Source organism: Rhinopithecus bieti, unplaced genomic scaffold (assembly GCF_001698545.2).
Source record: "Rhinopithecus bieti isolate Rb0 unplaced genomic scaffold, ASM169854v2 scaffold_45617, whole genome shotgun sequence".
Classification (NCBI taxonomy): domain Eukaryota; kingdom Metazoa; phylum Chordata; class Mammalia; order Primates; family Cercopithecidae; genus Rhinopithecus; species Rhinopithecus bieti.
The window spans coordinates 1,654,886-1,676,864 of NW_016819136.1; the positions used below are offsets into that span (position 1 = coordinate 1,654,886).

At 38.6% G+C, this 21,979-nt stretch overlaps 1 protein-coding gene across 1 annotated transcript in view; it reads right to left on the reverse strand.

Annotated features, from left to right (window-relative positions):
• CCDC191 (coiled-coil domain containing 191) overlaps positions 1–21,979 on the reverse strand; it is an 88,222-nt gene that overhangs the window by 26,991 nt on the left and 39,252 nt on the right. The window contains 6 exon segments of the mRNA XM_017858582.1: positions 7,334–7,408; positions 9,880–9,981; positions 11,055–11,137; positions 13,278–13,387; positions 14,145–14,602; positions 19,257–19,506. Of these exon segments, the coding sequence (XP_017714071.1) occupies positions 7,334–7,408; positions 9,880–9,981; positions 11,055–11,137; positions 13,278–13,387; positions 14,145–14,602; positions 19,257–19,506 (1,078 nt within the window).

A 21,979-nucleotide genomic window follows, 5' to 3' on the forward strand; every position in this document is an offset into this window, starting at 1 on the left:
AAATAAATGAAAACATCCTTCATCTAATAAAAGGCATTCATGAAAAACCCACAGCAAACATCACACTTAATAGTGAGATACTGAATGCTTTCCCCCTAGATATGAAACAAGGCAAGGATGTCTTCTCTCCCCATGCCTATTCCATCTCATACTGGAAGTCCTAACTAGTGCGATAAGGCAAGATAAATAAGTAAAAGGCATGCAGATTGGAAAGGAAGAAATAAAATTGCATTTATTAGCAGACAACCTGGTTGTTTATCTAGAATATTCCAAATAATTTACAAAAATACTTCTGGAACCAAAAAGTGAGTTTAGTAAGATTGCAGGATACAACATCAACATACTAAAATGAATTATATTCCCCTATTAGCAATGAATAAATGGAGTATGAAAATTTTAAAAAATATGATTTATAATAGTGCCCCCAAAATGTAGTACCTTAGGTACAAATCTAACAAAATGTGAGATGTGAGAAACAATGATGAAAGAAATCAAAGATCTAAATAAATGCAGAAAAGACATCAGCAAGATGGTGGAGTAGCAGCTTTCTACCATCATATCCCCACAGAAGCACTGATTTTGACAAGCACCCATGGATGAGAGTACCTTTATGGAAGTCCAGAAGTCCAGCAGTGAAGTTCCAGCACATCACTGGACACATTGAAGAGAGTAAGAATAGTTGCACTTTATCTGGGTCACCCCTCCCCCAGGGAAGCACAATTCAATGCCAAGAGAGACCCCCACAGCCTGTGATTCCTCCCATAGGGGAAAGTGAGAGGAGAGTGAGTAAGCATTCAGCTCCCTCAGCTTTGTAAGATGCTGCCCAAGAGGCCCACTTCTTTCTTACCTTACCCAGATTACTGAAGGAATCAGCACAGCTGAGTGGTTCAAGGAAGCTGGGAACAGGGAAGAAAGGCCACAGACCCTACTAACCAATAAACAAATAAGGAGATTCAATGAGTAATTTAAAAATCTAACAAAGAAAAACCCAGGACTTCATTGGTGAATTATATCAAACATTTAAAGAATTAATGCCAATTATTTTCAAACTCTTCCAAAAAAACTGAAGAGAAAGGAACATTTCCACACTCATTTTATGAGGCCAGCATTACCCTGATACTAAAGACAGACAAGGATAATACAAGAAAAAAAAATTATAGGCCAATATACCTGATGAACATAAGTGCAAAAATCCTGAACAGAATAGTAGCAAACTAAATTCAAGAGCACATTAAAAGGATAATACACTATGATCAAGTGGGAGTTATCCCTGGGATGCAAGGATGGTTCAATATGCACAAATCAATAAATGTGATACACCATATTAACAGAATGAAGGATAAAAATAATATGATCATCTCAACAGATGCAGAAAAGCATCTGACAAAACTCAACATCCCTGCATGATAAAAAAAAAAAACTTTCAGTAGGCTGGGTCACCTCTGTGACCCAGGTGTGGTGGCTCAGGCCTGTAATCCAGCACTTTGAGAGGCTGAGGCAGGAGGATTGCTTGAGCCCAGGAGTTTGAGACCAGCCTGAGTAACATAGTGAGACCTGGACTCTATGATTCATATGGAAAGTCAAATGAACTAGAATTAGCCAAAACATTCTGAAGAAGAAAAATAGAGTAGCGGAATTCACAATGCCTATAAAGCTACAGCAATCAAAGACAGTATTACTTGCAAAGGAACAGACATAAAGAAACAACAGAAAAGAATAGCGAGCCCAGAAATAGATCCACACAATATGGTCAACTGATTTTTGGCAAAGGTATACAAGTAATTTAATGGAGAAAAGATAGTCTTCTCAACAAATGATACTGGAACAACTGAACATCTGTATAAAAAATGAATTACAGCATACCTCACACCTTATATTAAAATTAACTCCAAATGGGCTGCACACGGTGGCTCATGCCTGTAATCCCAGTACTGCACTTTGGGAGGCTGAGGTGGGTGGATCACTTGAGGTCAGGAGTTTGAGACCAGCCTGGACAACCTGGTGAAACCACGTCTCTACTAAAAATATAAAAATTAGCTGGGCATGGTGGCGTGCGCCTGTAGTCTCAACTACTTGGGAGGCTGAGGTGGGAGAATTGCTTGAGCCTGGGAGTTGGAGGTTGCAGTGAGCCGAGATCGTGCCACTGCACTCCAGCCTGGGTGACAGTGAGGCCCTGTCTCGGAAAAAAAAGAAAAGAAAAAAAATTAACTCCAAATAGACCACAGACCTAAATGTAAGATGTAAAACTTTGTGAAGGAAAAACTGAAAATCTGAATGACTTTGGGTTGGGTGATTAGTTTTGGATACAACACCAACAGCACAATCCATGAAAGAAAAAGTAAGGTTGACTTTATTAAAATTTATCACTTTCCTCTGTGAAAGACACTGTTAAGTGAATTAAAGTACAAGCCTTAGACTGGGAGAAAATATTTGCAAATCACCTATCTAACAAAGGACTTGGCCCAGAATATATAAAGAACTTTTAAAACCCAACAATAAGTAAACAAAAAATAGACAAAAGATCTGAACAGATACTTCATCAGAGACGATATATGGATATCAAGTGAAGATATGAAAGGATTCTTAGCATTAGTTGTTGTTAGGGAAATGCAAATAAATACCACAATGATATATTACTATATACCTATTAGAACATATTAAACCCCCCAAACTGGCAATAACAAATGCTGATGAGGATGTGCAACAAAAAGACCCTTCATTTATCATTGGTAGGAACACAAAATGGTGCAGCCTCTTTGGAATAGAATTTGGCAATTACCTATAAACTTAAACATTGACTTACCACACTACCTAGCAATCACATTCCTAGGTATTTAGCCAAGTGAACTGAAAACTTAAAAAATTAAAAAAATACTTTTTTTTTTTAGAAACAGGGTCTTGCTTTGTCACCTAGGCTGGAGTGCAGTAGCAAATCATAGCTCTCTGCAACTTTGAACTCCTGAGCTCAAGTGATCCTCCCACCTCAGCCTCCCAAGTAGCTGGGACTACAGGTGCATGTCACCACACCTGGCTAATTTCTTTTATTTTGTAGAGACAAGGTCTTACTATGTTGCCCAGGCTGATATGAACCTTTGGGCTCAAGAAATCCACCTCAGCCTTCCAAAGTGTTGGGATTAGAGGTGTGAACACCTGGCTGAACTGAAAACTTATGAGTCCAAACAAAAACATGTATGTAAATGTTTCTAGCAACTTTATTCATAATTGCCAGAAACTGGAAGCAATATCAACAGAGGAATAGATAACTTGCATATGCAGACAAAATTCTATTGGAATACTATTTGATGATAAAAAGGACTGAGCTTTTGATTCATGCAACAAAATGGATGAATCATAAATGCATTTTACTAAGTGAAAAAACCAACACTGTATGAATCCACTGATGACTTCTGGAAAAGGCAAAACACATAGGAATGGAAAACAAATCTGTGTTTGCCAGGGATTAGGAGCTGGCGGATGTTCCACTGGGTACAATGTTCATTATTTGAGTGATGGGTACACTAAAAGCCCAGACTTCAGCACTCCACAATATATCCATGTAGCAAAACTGCATTTATACCCCTAAATCCACAAAAATTAAAAAATGAGGGGTATACAGAGGAAGTTGTAACATGAAGGAACTGCTTTTTATAATACTCTGCATTTGTTAAAAGCCATAGCACTGTACATTAACAAGAGTGAACTTTAAAGTAGAAAAACAACAAATCAACCAGAATGTCAGGGATTCCAGGATGGAATGTACCCTGTGACAAATGAATCTGACTGTATTAAAAACAAATGACAAAACTGTATTCAAGGAGTTGGGGAAAATAGGTGCTGACCTAGGGAAAAATAGGAGCTGACCTAAGTAACTTAAAACTTATTTTAGTAGAATGATTTGTATTGCTTTGGGTATATACCCAGTAATGGGATTGCTGGGTCAAATGGTATTTCTGGTTCTAGATCCTTGAGGAACCACTACACTGTCTTCCCCAATGGTTGAACTAATTTACAATCCCACCATCAGTGTAAAATTGTTCCTATTTCTCCACGGCCTCGCCAGCATCTACTGTTTCTTTACATTTTAATAATCGCTATTCTGACTAGCATGAGATGGTATCTCATTGTGGTTTTGATTTGTATTACTCTGTTGATCAGGATGATGAGCTGCTTTTTTTTTTTTATATGTTCTTTGGCCGCATAAATGTCTTACTTTGAGAAGTGTCTGTTCATATGCTTTGCCCACTTTTTGATGGGGCTGTTTGTTTTTTTTTCTTGTACATTTAAGTTCCTTATAGATTCTGGATATTAGACCTTTGTCAGATGGATAGATTGCAAAAATTTTCTCCCTTTCTGTAGGTTCCTATCCCCTCTGATGATAGTGTCTTTTGCTGTGCAGAAGCTCTTTAGTTTAATTAGATCCCATTTGTCAATTTTGGCTTTTGTTGCAATTGCTTTTGGTGTCTCTGCCCATGCCTATGTCCTGAATGGCACTGCCTAGGTTTTTCTTCTAGGGCTTTTATGGTTTTGGGTTTTATATTTAAGTCTTTAATCCATCTTGAGTTAATTTTTGTATAAGGTGTAAGGAAGGGGTCCAGTTTCAGTTTTCTGCATATGGCTAGTCAGTTTTCCAAACACCATTTATTAAATAGGGAATCCTTTCCCCATTGCTTGTTTTTATCAGGTTTGTTGCAGATCAGATGGTTGTAGACGTGTGGTGTTACTTCTGAGGTCTCTGTTCTGTTCCATTGGTCTATATGTCTGTTTTGGTACCAGTACCATGCTGTTTTGGTTACTGTAGCCTTGTAGTATAGTTTGAAGTCAGGCAGAATGATGCCTCCAGGTAAAGGCTCATGCACATGTATATTTATTGCAGCACTATTTACAATAGCAAAGACTTGGAGCCAACACAAATACCCATCAATGATAGACTGGATAAAGAAAATGTGGTATATATACACCATGGAATGCTATGCAGCCATAAGAATGAGATTATGTCATTTGCAGGGACATGGATGAAACTGGAAGCCATCATCCTCAGCAAACTAATACAGGAACAGAAAACCAAAAACTGCATGTTCTAACTCATAAGTGGGAGTTGAACAATGAGAACACATGGACACAGGGAGAGGAACACCACACACTGGGGCCTGTTGGGGGCTGGGGGGCAAGGGGAGGGAGAGCATTAGGACAAATACCTAATGCATGCGGGACTTAAAACCTAGATGATGGGTTGATAGGTGCAGCAAACCACCATGGCACATGTATACCTATGTAACAAACCTGCATGTTCTGCACATGTATCCCAGATTTTAACTGGAAACCATAGGGTTAAAGATAAATGGAACTGTACATAAACACTGTACTGTATTTGGTAATTTTTTTCTCGTTGGGGTTTGGGTAATCGGTTCTGAAACTGCTTTACACCTATCCTGGGGTTGAACAAATAAGTAAGTGGATGAATTGTGGGAGCCAGGTTTCATGCTGTCAGAGGGCATTTACAAATAAGCAAGAAGGGAAGCATAGGATAAACCCTCTAGTGCTGGATTAGAGCCAGAAACATCAGTATGAACTCATATTTAGGTAGAGCTACACATACATATATGTACATATACACACAGAGATGGATAGACACAGAATGATTACAGATAGGTGTGTATACATAGCATAGTATACATATATTACCTACCTCCAACTGCCAAGGTCCTATAATCAGTGACACCCCAGTAGCAATTTCACCCTCAGTACTTAGATACTGCTTTCCAAATACCATTTATAACTAAGAACCCTCAGAGAAATGGCTTACTCCTGAGGGCTGGGCAATGAAAAAATAAAAGATGAATAGCATCAGAAAGTAAAGTGCCCAAAAAACACAAAATAATGGGGGTATGTCAAAGGGACAATAGGAGCCAACCTTAAAGAGCTCCCAGTGGCCAAAGCTGAAACAATTTGAGCAACAAAATAAATAACATAGTATTTTTAATAACACAAAGTATAAAATAAATATACAGTCATATGCTACCTAATGATGTTTGGGTAAATGAAAGACTGAATGTACCAAGGTGGCCCTATAAGGTTATAATGGAGCTGAAAAATTTCCATTGCCCAGTGATACTGTAGCTGTTCTAATTCATAGTGCCACACATTACTCAAGCAGTTGTGGTAAAGCTAGTATAAACAAACTTACTGTGCTGCCAGTCATATAAAAGTATAGCATATACAATTATGTGAAGTACATAATACTTGAGAATGACACTATACATTTTATCATTATTTTAGATTGTACTCCTGATTAAAAAAAAAAGTTGGCCAGGCATGGTGGCTCACGACTGTAATCCCAGCACTTTGGGAGGTTGAGGTGGGCGGATCACCTGAGGTCGGGAGTTCGAGACCAGCCTGACCCACATGGAGAAACCCCATCTCTACTAAAAATACAAAAAGTAGCCAGCGTGGTGGTGCATGACCGTAATCCCAGCTACTCGGAAAGCTGAGGAAGGAGAATCGCTTGAACCTGGGAGGTGGAGGTTGCGGTGAGCCAAGATCGCACCATTGCACTCCAGCCTGGGCAACAAGAGTGAAACTCCACCTCAAAACAAAACAAAACAAAACAAAACAAAACAAAAAAACAAAAGTTAACTGTAAAACAGCCTTAGGCATTCCTTCAAGAGGTATTCAAGAAGAAAGCATCACTAACATAGGAGATGACAGCTCCACTGGTGTTACTGCCCCTGAAGACCTTTCAGTGGAAAAAACTGTGGAGGCGGACGACTGTGATACTGATGATTCTGACCCCCTGAGATCGCCCAATGGGCTCATAAACAAAATGGCCATGGTGGCAGAGATAGAGGTTATGCATGGGCTCAGCAACACAGACTTCCACTCACCGATGCTGGCCTGGCTAAAGGCACTGCCGAGTACCCAATCTGCCAGCAGCAGAGACTAACAATGAGTCCCTGATGTGGCACCATTCCCCAGGGTGATCAGCAAGCTACCTGGGGGCAGGTTGATTACAGTGAACTGCTTCCATTAAGGAAGGGGCAACATTTTATACTTACTGGAACAGCCTAGATATGGATTTGCTTTCCCTGCATACAATGATTCTGCTAAAACTACCATCTGTGGACTTACAGATTCACCTTATCTACCGTCATCGTATTCCACACCGTTGCTTCTGACCAAAGAACTCACTTCACAGCAAAAAAGTATAGCAATGGGCCTATGCTCATGGAATTCATTGGCCCTACTATGCTCCCTACCATCCAGAACCAGGTGGATTGATCCAACATTGGAATAGCCCTTTGAAGACTTAGTTATAGCACCAGCTAGGTGGCAATACCTTGCAGGGCTCGGGAAGGTTCTTCAGAAGTCCGTACATCCTCTTAAACAGTATCCAATACATGGCATGGTTTCTCTGATAGCCAGGATTCAAGGGCCCAGGAATCAAGAGATGGAAATGAGAATGGTACACTATTACTCTTAGTAATACCACTAGCAAAAATTTGTCTTCCTGTTCCCATGATTTTATGCTTTACTAGCCTAGAGGTCTTAGTTCCAGAGGGAACAATGCTTTCACCAAGAGACATAATGATTCCACTTAACTGCAAGTTGACTGCTACCTGGCCACTTTGGGCTCCTTGTGCCACTGAATCAACAGGCAAAGAAGGGAGTTATGGGGCTAGCTTGGGGTGACTGATCCTGCCTGCCAAGGGGGAACTGAACTACTACTCTACATGAAGGTAAGGAAGAATACATTTGGAATACAGAGATTTGTTAGGGTGCCTCTTAGTATTAACACTGTCCTGTAATTAGACTAAATGGAAAACTACAACCTAATCCAGGCAGGACAATGAATGTTGCTGTGGCTTTAGGAATGAAGGTTTGGGTCACCTGTTGGGTAAAGAATCACAAGCAGCTGAGGTGCTTGCTGAAGGCAAGGGGAATATGGAGGGGTAGTGGAAGAAGGTATTTATAAATACCAGTTACAACCATGTAACCAGCTGTAGAAACAAAAACTGTAATAGTCATGAGTATTTTCTTTTTATTTTGCTATGAATACATTTGTGCATTTTCTTTTCTCTTATTCTTTTATCATGTAACTTTCTATCATAGTATTTAAGTATTGCTAACATTACATCATTTATGCTATGTAAGTATTTAAGTTATGGGATATCATGGAGAAGAGTAAACATCACACAAGGACTTTACCTTCTCTTCTGAGGAATGGTTTAGTATGTTTTCAGTTGTATGCTGGATAGTTGTATCATGTTAGGTGGACTTATGATCGTGCTATTGTCTTTATTTGCAGATTAACTATGGTTTACGGAGATGTGCATGGGTGCCAAGTTGACAAGGGGCGGACTTGTGATGGCTAATTTTATGTGTCAACTTGACTATACCATGGGGTGCTAGATTCAACATTATTTTTGGATGTGTCTTTAAGGATGTCTCTCGATAAGATTAGCATTTGAGTTGGTGGCCTTAGTAAAGCAGATTGCCCTCACTAATGTTGGTGGGCATCATCCAATCTGTTGAGGGCCTGAACAGAACTTTCAAAAAGGAGAAGGAAGGAAGAATTCGTCCCTTTTTCTTCCTGCCTGCCATCTGGAGCTGGGATATTGGTCTTCTCTTGCTCTTTGACTGTGATTTACACCATCAACTCCCCTGATTCTGAGCCTTCAGACTTGAACTGGAATTACACCACTGGGTTTCTTGGGTCTCCAGATGGCAGATGGCAGATCATGGGACTTCTCAGCTTCCATAATTGTGTGAGCCAATTTCTCAAAATAAGTCTCCCTCTGTCTATATGTCCTACTGGTTCTCTTTTTCTGGAGAATCCTGACTAATACAATTCTCCATTTTAAATTTCCTTTTCATGAAAATGCCTCTAATTTTCCAAATTCTTCATGGAACATACCTTATATGACTTTCTTGATCTCCCTCTCTTTTTTTTTTTTTCTTAGAGACAGTCTTACTTTGTTGCCCAGGTTGGAGCTCAGTGGCACAATTGCAGCTCACTGCTGCCTTGAACTCCTGGGCTCAAAGATTCCTCCTGCCTTAGCCTCCCAAGGCGATTATAGGCAGGTGTCACTGCTCCCAGATGATTAATTTTTTTTTTTTTTTTTTTTTGTCAAGATAGGGTCTTGCCATCTTGCCCAGGTTAGTCTCAAACTCCTGGGCTCAAGCAATCCTCCTGCCTCAGCCTCCCAAAGTGCTGGGATTACAGGTGTGAGCCACCACATCTGGCCCCTTGATCTCTTTTGGTCTATGTAGCACATGATGGCAAATAATCTACTACAGTGTCTCTGACAGGTTTGTATTTTTGGGCCTTATCTTCCCAAGCAGAATTTAATAAACTTAGAGTAAGAGCTTTTTCTCTTATTTCTTCTGTGTGTATTATTATTTCTATGTGTATTATCACTTCCTCTTCCATTTGTTAATTCATTTATTCACTCATTAAACACGTATCTGCTGGGTGCCAATACAATGGTGAACAACACCAGACAGTTCCCTTAACTCTTATGGAGATTACAGTTTAGTTGGGGACATAGAAATGAATAAAACAGCCATAAAACAAATGCACAATGATAAGTGTCAATAATGTTCTGAAGGGAAGATACTTGATGAGAGTCCACAAAGGGGGACCCTACCTAACTTTGAGTGGAGAGGAGGATGGGCAGGGCAGGAAAGGCTAATCCGGACAAAGTCATGTTTGAGCTGAGATCTGAAGAATGAGTAGCTTTTCACTAAATAAGATAGAGAAAAGAAGTGAAGGTGAGAGAAGAGTATTCCCGATAGATCTGGCTTAAAGAGGGTAGATAGGGCCACAGTATCACACACAGCAAGCCTCAAGATACAGGGACTGACCAAATAGACAATACTAACCATTTTCTTCAGTCTCTTCTCTTCTCGTTTTCTTTCAAGCTGTGCCTCCTTTTCTTCTGCCTCCCTTTTCTGACGTTCCTCCTCTTGGGCCTTTAACTGGGCCTGATTGAGATTAGAACCCAGAAAAATCAGAACCCTCAATTTGAACAGAAATGTGATCTTTTATGTTTAGGATAGTCAATCTACCAAAGTGCCTGTCCTATCTCTGGAATAAGTCTGCACTTGGTGATAAAAGTAGAAACTCAATCAACATGTCATCAGTTATGTAACTTAAAAGTTTCTCCAAAAGAATCCTTTTCTACTTGGGAAGGTAAGACTGATCATAAATAATATCACTAATTTTTCATTTAAAAATGATGACTTTGGCTGGGCACGATGCCTCACGCCTGTAATCCCAGCACTCTGGGAGGCCGAGACGGGCGGATCACGAGGTGAGGAGATTGAGACCATCCTGGCTAACACGGTGAAACCCCGTCTCTACTAAAAACACACAAAAAAATTAGCCGGGTGTGGTGGTGGGCGCCTGTAGTCCCAGCTACTCGGGAGGCTGAGGCAGGAGAATGGAGTGAACCCAGGGGGCGGAGCTTGCAGTGAGCCGAGATCGCACCACTGCACTCCAGCTTGGGCGACAGAGCGAGACTCCGTCTCAAAAAAAAAAAAAAAGATGACTTAGATTACTTTTTAGTTCTTACTGTCATCTGTGAAAACTAACTCCAAGTTAGAAACAGTTTAGAGGGAAAAGGTTTTCTTTCATTTCACCAGAAAACCCCAACTGATAGAACTGTTTATTTTTTCTTGGTAGTTACAAAATTTACCTCGGATAGTCTAGGTCAAAACTTTGGAAGATAAGAACTAACCCCCTTTGCAAATTCATTAGGTCAGACATCTGCCTATAATACACTAATCTTGTTTATGTGTAAATCTTCTAATCTGCTGGCTCTCATCAACTTTTATAACATTTTCTTCCTGCTGTGTTAATGATGTTGATGTTTCTGTCCCCCTTATTTTCCTAAAATTGTCTAAGAATTCAGGCCAGTAGGCCAAAAAACCATTTCCAAAGTTGATGTAACTCTATTGTCTCAAGGGTTCTGAAAAAGTGAGGTTTCATTTTTTAAGAAAGACCTAGACAAATCCTTTTTTTTTTTTTGACTCAGTTTGCATTTTGAATTTATTACCAATTTTTCTTCTTCTTGTTTTTTCTTCTTCTCTGCCAAGATCCGCCTACGTTCAGCCCGTTGAATTGCTCTCTCTTCCATAGCTAGAAAATAGTAACAGAGTTCTAACATTTTTTATATTGAAAAAAATATGAGGAATACTGCAAGAGAAATGCCTCCATTTCATAGTAAAATTTAGTGTTATTATTAGGGTTTTCTTGTAAGTTGAAAGTTCACAATCTCAGAAAATATGTAGAGATAAATAGAACTTATATACTCTACAGGTTAAAGACTTACTATCCCATCCTCAGCAATGAGGAACAATTTATAAATTAATTGTTTTGTTTATATTTTTATTAAAAAAGATTTAAAATGATTTATGATTTATAAAAAATGATTTACTGATTTATAATGTGCCTTGATGATAGACTTTTAGTATATGAAACCCAGAAACCAGAATTATAATTTGATTATATATTTGATGAATGCAGGAAACTTTAATTACACCTAACAAACACTTTGAGAGTAGAATCATTCCTCAAATCCTATTGAATCTGCTAATTTTTCTTAAGTCACTGTACATATGTCTGTATATATAAGAACAACAACAAACAAACTAAAGTTTGGGGTCACGATGAAGATATTTCAATCTAGTTTTAAGGTCTGGATATACAGATGGGCAGGAAATGGAATTGTACCAGGCATTTGGAGAACTGGCATATGAACGAATTGGAGTGTCAGAATCCTGTTCTTGACAGTCTATTAAATATCGATCCAAAAGAAACAAATGTGCAAGATGGTCTGATAATATGACTCTGTAATCAGTTGGGGCTTTCATAGGAAGAGGGGCATGGATGGGAGGAGTATCAAGTTCTGCTCACCTAAGCCAGCCAACAGTTACTTTCAGTTCCTTGTGCCATATTACAGAGAAAAGAATTTAAGTCCAAGTTTTAAGAATTAATAAACAAAAAACTCACCAGGCTATTTCTTACAGATATTAAGTGTCTGCTTTGCTGAAAAAGAATGGTAGTGCCACAGATGGTGAGAGTGAAACTGTCTCTCAGAAGGCAGAAACAGACTAGGGGATTAAGGTAAGAGACCCCTAAGAAGCACAGTCTCTGGTAATATGCCCTTTGCCCATCTTTTCTAGATCTAATTATTAAAAGACTACTTGAAAGTAGACTGGGCTTCTAAAATAGCTAACTCCTTGATCAAACAATAATTAAAAAAAAAAAATCACACTTAACTGGGCATTTCCTGACCAAGCTTAACGACAGGCAAAGCCAGCATAAACTGCTGTCCTGGCAGACAGTTAATGCAAAGACTGCCAATTTCTTCATTAATAGGAACTGACTGCAGGCACAGTGTCTTCATTTGCAATTACTTCTTGTTAAACCAGCAATCTTGTCACAGGTAAGAAATCAAATTTTACAAACCACAATATAATTGTCAAAGTGCCAACCACCACATGCAAACATATGTACAGTGTAGGACTAAGTATATAGTAAAAACAATTAGCAGATTCACTAGGTGGGTTCTGAAGAATGCTTCTATTCATATAGTTTAGTTTAAATAAGGGTTTCTGGCCAGGTGCAGTGGTTCATGCCTATAATCCCAACACTTAGGGAGGTTGAGGTGGGAGGACTGCTTGAGGTCAGGAGTTTGAGACCAGCCTGGGTAACACAGGAAGACTCTACCTGTACCAAATAAATAAATGTTTCTATGTGCATCAAAAATGTTATCAAATTAAGATATCTGGTTTGTAGGTTTCATTACTAAAATCCTATCAATAAGTTATAACATTATAAAATGATATAATAACTTAGCTTGGAATACTGTAAACTGATCAATATTTGAACATTAACGAAGTACGATGACAGGTGACCTTTATCATTGTTTGTCCTTGGCAGCTACTCAGAGCTTTCTCATTTGTATAATTATCTCTTTTTTTTTTTCACAATCCAAATCTCATATTACAGAAAAATGATACACCTTTCAGCTATGTTTTTTCTGTGTGTGTGTGTTGGTTGGGAATGCCAAAAAGGTTGGCAAAAGGGGCAGTAAAAAAGTACTGGGGCTCTCTGGTGTACTCCACTCCTCACATGTCTACCGTTCTGAGATTTTTGATGTCAGGTTCTGTCAAGTCTCAAAACCTCAAGAGTCGTCAGAATTCACCACCAGTGTACACATTCTACTCTAGGAGAGGAGATTACAACCACCAAGGCACCACCGAGACAGCCTTGCCTTTTAGTATGGGATGTGGTGTCAATTGCTTTGGTTTCCTTTTGCGTCCAGAAAGAGAATTTCGGGAGTCACTTCTACTGCCTTCAGTCCCAGGGGAAGCAACAGGTGAACTAGGGGGAAAATAAAGGAAAAGAATTTAGACTACTAACCAGTTTCCCTCAAAGTCCTTTGACCTGAGAAGCTCAAAGCCTTTTACAGACCTTAATGAATCCCTATTCTCTGAGATAACTACATATTATATCCACGCCATAAATGTGTGTAATGAGATACGGAAAGGTTGCGTGATCGGCATGAGTCTACACAGTGAGTCAGGTACTCTGACTTCCATCCTAATGCTTCAAATCCATAAGTATCACCACATCTTATCCTACCATTTAGCACATGCAGTGAGTATGTCTCAAGCACATCTGAAACCATCTTAAATGGCTTTTGAGAAATTTGGGCTCTTATTTGAGGCTCAAAGATGTTTTGTTTTATCCCTAACAACTACAAATTTAAGCTAGGAAATAAGCCAGCCCAGGGGCTGCTCCATGTGGACCTGATGTTGTCTGACTTGGCTTCTCAGCACTTAACATAGCTAGAATCCCAGAAATAGAGCAAGAAAGCATTTTTCTGTTTAACTGGCATAGTAACAGAGATCCTCAAAGGCAGCCATGACCCAAACGCTAACTGTATAACCGGATCCTTACAGGCATCCTTGACTATCTATGCCTGTCATATGCTAGTCACAACATAGGCTTCTTTGAGAGCACAAAATCAAGGAAAAGGAAAGATCATGGAACTCAGAAGCAGGACAAAGCAGCTCAGGAGCCCCAAGTGAAAAACCCCTTAAAATGAGTCCAGAGAGTTCTGATAGAACAGACATACTTCACAAGCATCTGGCAGGTTCTTGGTTCCTCTTCTCCTCTGGGCTTTGACAGCAGGTGGCTCTGTGTGTCTGTGACTGCTGAGGCATGCTCTGCTGCCCACTGAGCCTCTGCCAGCTGCTGGTTTTTCTTCAGCTCGAGAATTGTTTTCTGCTGTTCCTGAAGTTTCTTCTTTTGCTTCTCAATCAGCTGCTGCTGGAAGACATGGCGGCTGTGGAAATGACCCAAGCAAAGCGGTTCTGCTTTCTGGCTGGTGGTTCCGAGCGTCTCGTTGCTGCCAGGCAGTTGAGAGTGTTCAGCACCCAGGGTCTTGTGCTGCTTATTGCCAGGTGCACTCAAAGGGACATTCTGAAGGGAACCCTGCAAGTTGCCTGTTGTTGTTCTTCCTAGGGGAGGACTGAGCCTACAACCACTGCTTCCGAAGGGAGGCTTTTCCCATAAAGGGGGCACAGCAGTCACCTGAGAGAGAGAAACATGTTATAATTCAACTATTTAAAGGACTGTGCTGATGAAATTCAACATTCATGAGGTCAGTATTATTTTGTTTAATGGCACAACTGCCATGTATTGCAGGTAAAGGTGGTCTGTGCTCCTGGCCTGGCTACCTCAGAGGCCACCACTCTTAAAACATGCATTGCTGCTCACCATGAAAACTGGGAGAGTGGCCGGCTATGGTGGCTCACACCGATAATCCCAGTGCGTTGGGAGGCTGAGGTGGCAGATCGCTTGAGGTCAGGAGATTGAGACCAGCCTGGCCAACATAGTGAAACCCTGTCTCTATTAAAAACACAAAAATTAGCCGGGCATGATGGTACGCACCTGTAATCCCAGCTAGGATTACAGGAGGCTGAGGCAGGAAAATCGCTTGAACCTGGGAAGTGGAGGTTGCAGTGGGCCAAAATCGTGCTACTGCACTCCAGCCTGGGCAACAGAGTGAGACTCTGTCTCAAAAAAAAAGAAAACTGGGAGAGTGGCTACAGCTGTATGAACTATTGCCATGGGTCAGGACATTCACAATAGGAAAAATGTTCTCTTATAAATTTCTATTTTGGACAGTTCATTTGTGAATTAGGCAAGGTTACTCCAGAAAAATATATATACATACATATATATATATATATACACACATATATAAAACAGGAATTTAATATGCATAAATTGACTCTGAATTTTCGTGGAAATTTGAAGATGTTGTGGCAAAGGATATATTCTTTCTCAAGAACGTTTGAAAACCAAAGAATATCTTTCCAAATTAATAATATATCTCTGTTCTTTCAATGCCTCTCCTGACACTAGTAAATTAATCATATGCCGTAGTACAGGATATTTATTTATTTCAGCATCAAGGTCCCGTCAAAGCCTAGCTAACCCTCTCCAGTTACTCCTGAACTATCTATGGGTGGGAAATATTTGGAAGCTCAGGATTGCTGGGCAAATATCTGCATTACATAAGAAAATGTTACCTAATAATATTTTGTATTAGCATATGACTAGTTCTCAAAGCTCTATTACATAAATCCCATTTAATAAACTGAGGTACCATACTCAATTACAAGTTCTATGCAGAGGGGAAGGAAACAAGAACTTTTATTCAGAAACAGTTAGTTATCTTGGCCAAAATAATGGCATGTTAAAATGTCTCTACTAGAATGGTTTGATTCCATGGTCTAAGGTCTAAGTTTTTGATTCTGCCATCTGCAATGGCTTAAAGAGAAAAATGCTATGAGCTATCTAATATTAGAAGCTTCTTGTTCTAACAGGATGCCATCCTTAGGGACTCAAAATATTTTCATGATTATAGAAATGCTTTCCGTAGAGTCAACTTTAAAGAGGATGTGGTATATGGAAACTCTGACATGTTAAACACTTTTAAAAGTAACCTTTTATTTCAGAAATGTCAGTGAACACTTATTAATGAGAATACCTGCTTAAGTAATTTGGTATCAAGCAGGGTATATGTTTTAGGTTCTTTTAAACTTGGTGGTAATGACACCTTATTAACCCAGCAAGACTGTGTCAAAGCCCTCAGTAAAGCGACAGGGTTTCTTTTGGATCATGGTAACTTTTTAACATGAAAATAAAGAATATGAAGGAAAAGCTTAGTGGTACAGATTGCACTCTATAATAGAGCAGGAGTGAATGGTCTGACTTAATTAGAGAAAATCACCTATTAGCTAACTGATAATTTTGGAAAAATTCAAGGTACAGTTTATGTGTTCTTAGTACATGAGTTCCTATGATTGTATAATTAATGAGCATCTAACTAAAGATTTTATATATTCATTTGTTCATGTTTTGGTGTACATTCTGGAAAAAGATTAGTTTACTTAGTCTCTACAGGGTCTATTGTAGCCCTCTATTTTCATTTGCTCCATTTTTAACGATATTATCCTTTCTGGATGAAGTCTTTTGCTCTTGATTTCAGAGATTTGGAGGCTTTTTTTACTTGAGTCTCTCTCTCTCTCTCTCTCTCTATATATATATATATAGAGAGAGAGAGAGAGAGAGAGAGAGAAAACTCTCCCAGTTTTCTTTTTTTTCATTTCAGAACAGTGGCACTTTGTAAAGTAAAAGGTTCCATACAGCTGTTTTTTAAGATAGAAGTCTGTCTTGGGTCTCAATGGAGAAAAAAGTATCTGCCATAAAGGTAGATACATTGCCTAGTGGAAGGGACCAAAATGTTATACATAAGTCCCAACAAGCATCTTCATGATCCTCCCTTTCTGAGAGAATAAGCTTAAATTAAAACCAGCCTGCTTGCCAGCAGTAATCAGGGTAAAAAGCAAGGCTAGGGATCCTCCAGTGCACAATTTAATGTCACATGTCTGAATTAAGTACTTAACAGCATTATGTGGAGGGTGGAGGTGAGGGGGTAGAAGATCTTCTCCACAAGGTTTTCTAAACATGACAAGTGCAATGATAAAAGAAGAAAGCTGACAGGATTGACTTTATAAACACTTAACAACTGTGTATAGTACCAAAGACTATAACTAAACCAAAAAGACAAATGACAAAATGGAAAAAATGTTTGCAATATATAATAATAAAAGCATCAATAATCTTAAAATATAAAGAACTCTTAATAAATAAGAAAAAACATCAAATAGAAAAATGGACAAAGGGCATGAAGAGACAAGTCACTATATATCTGTATCTTTCTACATCCATATATAGATATATATACAGTCATGCATTGCTGAGTAATGGGGATTTGTTCTGAGAAACAGGTGATTTTGTTGTGTAAACACTGTAGAGTGTACTTATACAAACAGGATGGTATAGTCTGCTGCACATGTATGCTATATGGTATAGCCTATTGCCTCTAGTCTACAAACCAGGATAGGATGTTACTGTATGGAATACTGTAAGCAACTGTAACACATGGTAAGTATTTGCATATCTAAACATAGAAAAGGTACAGTAAAAACAGTATGCAAGATAAAAAATGTACACCTGTATGGGGGCACTTACCATGAATGGTGCTTACAGGACTGGAAGTTGCTCTGAATGAGTCAATGTGAAGGCCTAGGACATTATTATACACTAGTGCAGACTTCACAGACATTGTATACTTAGGCTACAGTAAATTTATTATAATTTTTTTCTTCAGTGATGAGTTAACCCTAGCTTACTCTAACTTTCTATTTTATAAACTTTTAAATTATTAACTTTTGACTCTTTTATAAAGTAACAGCTTAAAACACAAATATTGCACAGCTGTACAAAACTATTTTCCTTCTTTATATACTTATTCCATAAGCTTTTTTTCTGTTTTCAAAGTGGTTGTTTTTTTAAAAAAATTTTAAAACACATTTTTGTTAAAAACTAAGATACAAACACACATATTAGCCTAGGACTACACACGGTCAAGATCATCAAGAAGTCACTAGGCAAGAGGAACTTTTCGGCTCCATTATAATCTTATGGGACCACCACTGTGTATGTGGTCAGTCATTAGCCAAAACATTGCTATGTGGTGCACAGTATATTTTCAATATAAAAATGTTTACCCTTACTAGTAGTCAAAGAAATACAAATGTTGAAGCAATCATAAGATGAAAATAGAACATGCATTCCATTTTTAGGTATTATCCTAAGTAAAGCATTATGGATATGTGCAGATTTAGCTACTACGATGTTCACTGAAGCACTGTTCACAATGGCAGCAAACTGGAAACACCTTAAATTCCAGTAATAGAGGAGCTAAACAGATTCCAGCTTATGGTTCATTACAGAATATCATGTAGCCATTACAAAATGGTGGCACAGAATACTAGTCCTCAGACAGGGGATGTGTATCACTTAAAATCACTTTGCGGAACTTAAAAAAACAGAGCTGCCCACACCTGAAATTCTGTTTTAGTAGATGTGATCCTGGGGTATACTCTCAGTCGAGAACTACTATTGCAGAAGTGTATGTAATGACAGAAAATGCTCGTGTTATATTGTGAAAATGCAATTTTTTTTTTTAGAAAAACAGTATTAGTATTAAGAAGAAAAAAAACATGGCCTTTCTTTTCCTGAATTTTGGCAGACTAGAGTTTCTCAATGGCCTGACTAAAGAACATTTAAAAGCTAAATAAAATATTAAGAGAGAAATTTGCATATGCTTAAAGACTAGATGGCTATACTTTAACATGTTATTAGTGATTATCTATAGATAATAGAATTATAGGATGTTTTTCTGTGATTTTCTATCAAATTGCTACAATTAGTACATATGACTTTTCTTATTAGAAAAGAAAATTTTAAATTTCCCCTCTTCTAAGTCACAAATTCATTTGGAGAGGAAATGTCTGATGATCAAAAAGAGGAGTTCAAGGGTTACAGACAGTGCTTTATCTGTCTGTTCCTAAAGGAATATTTCACTCAGTTGTTTTAAATGCCCTCTCGATATTACATCCCTACTAACTTCCAACGATGCCGAAGTTTACATATAATTATAAAAAGGAGATTCAATTCAAGGAAATAAACACTGCCTGAAAGGTACTGCATTGAGACAGCTCTAATCTTTTGATAGCCTAGACAAGGCAATCTGACAACGACTGACATACCAGCTATAAAAGCACAAACCTCAAATGCAAGTGTTGACTAAGCAGCAAAAACAATGTACCTGTCCATTTCTTACTGGTGGACCCACCACGGCTGTTGCCTCCTCGGGGAGACTGATACCTGATGACTCACTGGCACTGAGTTTTCCCAGTGATGCTGCCTTCAGCAGTGCATCCATCTTCTTCCTATTTTTCTCTTTTGTGAGGGCCAGCTCTCTCTTCAGGAGCTCGGCGCCACACCAATGCTGCCATTCTGTAAAGCAGTGTCGGAGAACTTGTTTCCGGTTATGCTCAGTGGCCAGCTGTTGTTTTCTAAGCAACAAAGCACTTCCATTAAAACAAAGAAGCCACTTACAGTTTTTTAACTGATAATATAAACGAAACATAAGTCCAAAAGAGTTCTAGAAATGTTCCATCTTAGCTCTCGCTTAACAATTTGTATTAAGCTAAATGAAATTGCTTTATAAATTCCCCAGTGCAAAGGATCTCCTCATAGAAGGTGTCAGCACTTCAACAGATTACCTTCAAGAAGAAAGAGGAACTGTTCTGTTCTCTCATGTCACAAAGGCATATTAAATTTGTTTGATTACCATAGTTTCTGAAAGCTTTTGGAGGGGAAAGAGCAAAAAGAAGAGGTACATAAGTAATGACTTTTAAAAGATGAATGCATGAGGGAGAGAGAGGTTCAGCTATGCATGAAAATTTTAAAAAGACAGGTTTGGGAGAAAGAGAAAGGAACAAAATTGTAACACTTAACAAGTTAAATTGTCAATAATTTAAGTATAAGGCTTACAAAAATCAAAGTAAAACTCTGAGGGTTGATCTTGTGAAAGAAGAACCGGCCAGGGAAAGGACTGCTGAAGAGTAGGACTCATTCACCAAACCCTTGAACTGAATATGCATGTCTGCCCCAAGAAGGTACTTGCTAAGCACTAGATGTGTGAAGGGCAAAGGCAAGGCCCCTGGTCTCATGGAACTCATTTATTTTCTACACCTTCCTAAGAAAGAGCTCACTTTGATTCCTGGAAACTTTACAAATGTTAGGGAACATGACTAAGGGGAGGTTGGGATGTGGTATTACAGCCAACCTCATTTTCTTCCCAATGGGAATCTCCATTAGGAGATTTGGTGGCAGTCAGTTGAGAATTCAAGCATGGAGGCCTCTGAGATCTATCTATAAGTGAATGGTTATTATCCTGAAGAACTGAGCTGTGAGTGTGGAACTTATTATGTGGTATCAGGGATCCGCTTTGAGGTTCAAAACATAATACTGTTTAGACACACACTGGATTGTTTCTTGGAAAGGTGACTCATATAAGTTCTCCAACATACCATTTGCATATCCATTTCTGTTAAACATACATAATGCTTAACTCTCCTCATGGACTCTTTGGGGTCATATCAAGCAAATCATAAAGTTCTTAACTCAGTGAGTCAGGAGACCATTTCTACAGTTCTTAAATGTTTATATGACCTTTAAACCTTTTCTGACTGCAATCTACAGTAAGAAAAAATGTCACATTGTGACTCAATATACAAGTTTATGTGTGTGTGTGTGTGTGTAAAAGTTTCACCAAATAATATTTACCCTTACCACAAGAGATATACTCTGATATTTCTAATCTATTCTACATTTCTTTTAAAAATAAGCAACCTTGCTAACAGCATATTTCATTATATTTAATTATTTCCTTCTAATGCATTGATAGGTACCCAATAAATATTTAGAGATTGATTTACTGATGACTTTTGTAATAAAAGTATAATATAGGTGGTAATAAACATTTATGTGTGTTTTATGTAAATAAATATCTGAGACTGAATAATCTTGAAATAAAAATTTTCGAAGGAATAACAATAACAAATCAGATAGCAACACAGGTAAGAACAAAGCTCCAAAAATCAGTGTATAAATAGTGAACAAAAAAAACTCTGTAACACTTTATTCAAGTGAGTAAAAATCATAAATTTCTATAGGATAGAAGATGTACATTGCTGTGTCTGATTAATGTGAAATTCAATTTCCATCAATCTGCTCTGGAAGGAGGAGTGTGAAATTTACCTGATGTATTAATTTCCTGTTTTTACAGCACAAACAGCCAAAAGCAGCACTGGTGTTTTGACTGTCAAGGAGATTATTTGGACACTATGAAAAGGCAAAGAGGAAAACACTTCTGTAAATATAACAAGACTAAAAAAGTAAGAAAATGAGTAAAAAATTGCATGTTCAATATAGGGCTTAAAGCCCACTCTATAATGGTTGTGTGGGGATATGAAAACGTAGTTGGCCAGGTGCAGTGGCTGATGCCTGTAATCGCAGGAATCTGGGAGGCCGAGGTGAGTGGATCACTTGAGCCCAGGAGTTTGAGACTTGGGCCACATAGTGAAACTTCATATCTACAAAAAATACAAAAATTAGCTGGGCGTGGTGGTGAGTGCCTGTAGTCCCAGCTACTTGGGAGGCTGAAGCGGGGGGATCACCTGAGCCTGGGAAGTGGAAGTCGCAGTGAGCCGAGATTGTGCCACTGCACTCCAGCCTGGGCGACAGAGTGAGACCCTGTGTCAAAAAAAAAAAGTCAAAAAGAAAAAACAGAAAATGTAGTTATGATATCTGTATTTGTGGTTTGAGGCAGAAAGGCAGAAGAACAGAAGCCAGAGATCCAGAGATAAGGATCGTTCCACTCCTATTCTCTTGCAGGTCACTTCAGCAGAGTGACAATGCTGCATATAAGCCAATTTCTATACTTTTAAAAGATGACACTAAAACATATTTCTAAAAGCGAAA